This window comes from Gadus macrocephalus, chromosome 12 (assembly GCF_031168955.1).
Source record: "Gadus macrocephalus chromosome 12, ASM3116895v1".
In the NCBI taxonomy this organism is placed as follows: domain Eukaryota; kingdom Metazoa; phylum Chordata; class Actinopteri; order Gadiformes; family Gadidae; genus Gadus; species Gadus macrocephalus.
In genome coordinates, this window is record NC_082393.1 from 17,875,044 (window position 1) to 17,880,250 (window position 5,207).

At 41.0% G+C, this 5,207-nt stretch overlaps 1 protein-coding gene and 1 long non-coding RNA gene across 2 annotated transcripts in view; one reads left to right on the forward strand and one right to left on the reverse strand.

Moving 5' to 3' along the window:
• The window catches only part of LOC132469982 (complement factor H-like), a 117,360-nt gene extending 116,392 nt beyond the window's left edge, over positions 1-968 (reverse strand). The window contains exons 1-2 of the mRNA XM_060068130.1: positions 816-968; positions 25-210 (exon numbers count right to left, since the gene is read on the reverse strand). Coding sequence (XP_059924113.1) covers positions 25-210; positions 816-930 — 301 coding nt within the window. The 5' untranslated portion in view covers positions 931-968. The remainder of the gene's footprint in view (positions 1-24; positions 211-815) is intronic.
• Positions 969-4,148: 3,180 nt separating this feature from the next.
• Positions 4,149-5,207, forward strand: LOC132469987 (uncharacterized). The gene is made up of 2 exons (XR_009528540.1): positions 4,149-4,600; positions 4,873-5,207. It is a non-coding gene; the product is annotated as an uncharacterized LOC132469987 (long non-coding RNA).

Consider the following 5,207-nt stretch of genomic DNA (forward strand, 5'->3'; position numbering starts at 1 on the left):
CCACAAAAACAAAGATAAACTTACCTGTACATTTATCACCAAGGACTTTGATCCAAACGCCACCACTGCATTTTATTTTGAAGAATCCAGTAAACCCGTGTTTGCAGGGAACTATGATCTGCTTTTCATTAGAATAAGTTTCCTCCATACCCACAATGTCAATATTTAAATTAGATATTTGGCCATTGTTGAAATTGCTGATGTTACAATCTATATGGGAAGTAAGCTGGGTTAGTAAACTGAGGCTTTTATCAGGCATCATTATCATACGATACAGACGTTGGTTGGGTAACGGATACAAATTTTCCTTTGTTATGAATACACAGTGAACGCCATTGGTATGTGCAGGGAATGCAGCATAGTTAAATTAATGTAGGCTAATGATTATTGGGATTGGTACAGATTGTCATGGACATAGCCTTAACTATAGGTCTGCTCTACTGAAACAAACAGTCTAGGATAATAATAAATAACTGTTCAACTAACTAACATTAAATTGACCCCATAGAGCTCCAATGTGTGTGATGTGTATGTATTATGCTACTGATTAACTATCCGAAAACATTTGGATCGTAACGGCTTACAAATATATATTTTCATTAAAAAAAAAGGAAAGAGCCTCAAACGCCTACATGATTAAAACAATTATAATTTTGGCTGTGCTATTTTTAAATATCATATGTGTTGTCTATATAATTATCAAGCTTCACTGATTTTACAGGAAGCAGAATCGCAAATAAACCGCAACAGAAACATTACGACAATTACGATCTAGATATCTGTGATTAGGTAGTGTTCTCTGGAAGTGTTATTACCTTGGCCTGTCACTACTGTAAATGAGACCATCCATATTAAAATAACACACCATTTAGATAATCCATGCATTTTGTCGGCATTCACAAAACAACTTACAAACAGGACCATTACCATCTAGAGGAGGATAGCCCAAGTCCGTTCCTCTTAAACTGCTGTCAGAGGGCAATGCAGAGAGACAGGTGGTGGTGGTACGGGAGTGGGGGGGACAGAAAAAACAAATATATTAGATAACAAAGCTTACTAAATAGACTACCCATTTGATATTATGCAACAACAACCCAGAGCCAAAATAACAATTGTGCCATTTTAGTCACTTTCCTTGATGGTAGTGTTTTGATTTCAATGTTTTATGACGGCTAATGAAAATACCTTTGTTTCATCATTGAGCTTTCTGTAAATTATGTAGTATTTGCTGAAAGATGGATGCCTATTCCCATGAAGGAAAAGTTTGTGTGTTTTATCGCCAGGTAATCATTTACACTGATCAATAAAGCAAACAAGCTGTCTCTCTCAACGCCAAAGATTTTAGGAAATCAGGACCCAGGCATGAAGCAAAGAAGACAATCCTTGATATGTTTATCCGTGTTAACCTCCAAGGCAATGAAGAGTTTGTGGGTGTTGTTGGGAGGAAGTGTTGGTGGTAGGCACTTACTGGTCACTTGAACGTAAAGGAATGTACTCTTATCTCTGCTCCCCTTGTACGAATCAATGTGTTGATGTGTTCAGTTCATGTGTTCAGCGCGCACACACACACACACCAGGGGCGCAGATGGGATTTTTGAACTGGGGGGGACCAAGCTGTCAGCAAATGATTTCAACTCAATAAGTTATTTTTGTGTAATTTGGTCTTTAACTAGCGCTCAAGTAGTTATTTTCGTAATAGCCTAAGGGCCAATGGTTTCCAATAAAAAGGCATTGGAGAATTTTTTATTTGAAATCATGGATAAACAGTGAACATTGTAAACAAATGGCCTACTTGATAGCCATATATGATGAAACTGTCATTGGTCTGGAATGCCAATCACCCACAAAAACTTCATGCCTTATGCAAAATGTTTTATTTAAACATTTGTGTATACACTCAGAAGTGTTAACAACATATTTACATAAGTGAAAAGAAATCCAAATAAATTTACTTTCTAAGCAGACTCACTGAAGGACCCAATAACATCTCTCCTTTTCTCGAGATTTCCCGGTTGGCCGGCCGGCCAGCGAGGTCAGGTGGACCGGCCCACAATTGTGAGTGGCAGTTGGACTGGGTTGTGAGCGGCCGCGAGGCGTCTGCAAGCCGGCCCTGAGCATAATTTATTCCCCGTCAGGAACCGCGAAAATCCAATACATGTCTCGAGAACATCCAACCAATATTTATACCACTTGCTTACTCACTATGTCTCATTCATGTTTGTTTTTTTATATTATTATTTTTTACATCATTTTATTCTTTTCATTTATTCATTATTCAGGCGTTACAGAACTTTCAAGGCCATAAATAAAAAATACGAACTACAGTATACTTTAATTAGTTTGTTCTTGAATTTACGTAGAATGGAGCAAAGACTCCTGGGATTGGGAAATGCGTTCATCCAATAAACAGCTTGCAGGTCGAGTCCATTTTCGGAAATGTAGGGGGATATATGAGCGGCCCCACGTCTAATGGCATGACCCTAATGCCCCGTTTACACCATCCCGCTAATGGCCGCTAATGGCCGATGGACCACCGATGTGGAAGTCGGGGTGATTCGGGTGACATCGGGCTAAAAATGTATGATCGGGTAAATTTATCGGGGTAGCATTTACACATACCCGATGTTATAACGATAACATAACGATTTATGCCAGGGAAGACACCCGAAGTGTGTTTGGCGTCATTTGACGTCATTTCGAATGACGCCAAACACGTCAAATCACGCGTTTTGCGTCATTTCGAATGACGCCAAACACGTCAAATCACGCGTTTTGCGTCATTTGGCGTCATTTCGGTAGAAGGCAAAGGGGAGACTGGTTTAGACTAATATTTATTTATATATTCATTTATATTACAATAGCGATTTTATAATAATAGAACGCCGGTTCTAAATGGGCGAAGTACCCCTGTAATTATAAAAGTAGGACATCCATCCATCACCCCCTATTTATACCCAAGTGGCAGATTGAGGGTCTTCCTTAACACAATCTGGTCACTCACAATCGTTATTTGTCGAGGGTTCTCGAGGGTCTTTCGTGTGTTGAGGTTGCAGATATAAAGACGATAAAACACGATAAAGCGCGGAAGATTAACGAATATAGCCGATGTGCCCAGGAAAATTCCCGAACGACTTGCGATGTCTTACGTTATACTCCCGTTCTATTCCCGATTATAGCCGATAGCCCATAGCAACACCTGGTAACCGATTCTACCCCGATAGACCCAAAATTAACAAACATGTTCGTTCTTTGCCGATGTTGCCCGATCATTGAGCATTTCTTCCCGTTTCTTCCCGTTGTCTAACGATGTTCCCGGGAAGAGTAACATGTTTCCCGATGCAACCACGCTATTTGCCGATGTTATAACGATAGCTGCTGATTAAGCCATCGGGGCCCACTATCGGGTAGGTGTAAACCCCCCATAAAGACACGTCAGACAGAGAAGGCGAGCAAGTTCGTGGTTGCTTGCTTTTGCTTGTTGTGGCACTCATGGAAGGCAAGAAGAGAAAAGAGAAAGGAGGGGCTGAAAAGGCCAGAATAAAGAAGAAGCGGATGCTGGAGGGGGATGCATCTAAGTGCTCAAAAATAACAGATTTATTCCGAAGTCAGGCATTAACGAGTTGTGCAGGTGAATTGACAGAAAAACAGTTAGCCAGAGCTCCACCATTGACGTTATTGCTAGGCGGGAGCTAGCACAAGCTGCTAGTCAAATGTGTATGTGCTGGCTGGTATATTTCAGTAGAATGAATGACTTAACTGATCTTTCTCTTTTAATGGATGGAGAATATGTTAACAGATTTGGAACATGTAGTAGTAGTAGTCGTGTCAACACCGGTATTACCCAGTATAAACGGTATAAACTTTGAAACTAGGTCAACCGCCATCTTCTCCGTCAACTCTCCTCTCACACTCTGTGACAGCGCCTTATAACGTTCTATATATAATAGTATAATATAATTTTATACATAATATCACGGCCAAAAGCTCTGTGCGCCTCCGGATGGCTGTAGTGAGGGGAGCACTACGGCCATCCGGAGTGCTTTTGTTTACCGGCGTTGCTATGGTTGCCGGTGTTGAGTAATCAGTGTTGGCCTCAACACCGTTAATACCATATACCGCGGCGACCCTAACATGTGGTGGAGGGGAGGGCCGGACCGGGGAGGATTCTCCTGGTGGCTATTAGTGCCCCACTCCGCCCCTGGGCCAGAGCCAGGCACACTCAAAATTTATTTCGGAATTTTCTAGTTAAAATAAGATTATACATAAAAATGAAAAGACATTCAAGCTATTCACCTACGGCCTAAAAATACTTTTATTTTACATTTTTTACTTGGAGCTTGGAAATTCCGACATTCATGCACGACTGGAACGCACCATTAGTCGTAGCACACAAACGCCGGGGTCTCAATGCGCGCTGCACGTATATCATTGGCGGCTGGTCGTTTTTAAAGTGAGGGAGGAAGGACTGCGCGCTTGGTTGCCATTATGCCAGGATGCAAAGCCCAATTTTCAAATCAGACCTACTTGATTTGTAAAAGTAAATAAAAAAATCTGGGCCTATTTTTGCCCTCAATGACTGAAGTTATTGGTTGTACGGCAAGTTTTTGTTGTTTAATTGAGGCGATGTGAAAGTTCCTGCAATGTAGGAAAGGGGCAATTGTGCATGTTTTGAATGAAGCTTAATTAACTACGTTTATTTTCAGTAACAATTGTTTTAAGAAAAGACTGACCAAAAGTGATACCATTTAAAATGCATCATGCTCTGAATCATTCACCATTTCCACAATATCAAACAGAACGGTCAGAGTAACAAACTAGAACGAGAACATTATTCTAGTTTCAACCTGATCGATAGGCATGGTGCCTAGCAAGAATAGTCGCATAGCAGCACCAACGTGAACTTGACACTAGTCGTGGCGTTTGGTTGCCCTATCAAGATTTTTCACATCAGGGAAACCATGAACAGCCCACGCTGGAGATTTGCCATTATTCATTAGCAAACAGGGCCAGCAATACAGTTGATTGCTCGTAATGCTACCAGTAAGCCATGAGTACCTAGCAAACCATGTAGCACCCACAACACTGACGTTGCCATTACTTATGGTGATCTCGATTTTGCGAAGTGGTCTACCTTTTTCTTTGGTCGCTAACTTAGCACTGTAACTCAATGAATGGAATGCTTTGTGTAATTAAACATGAACAATGTC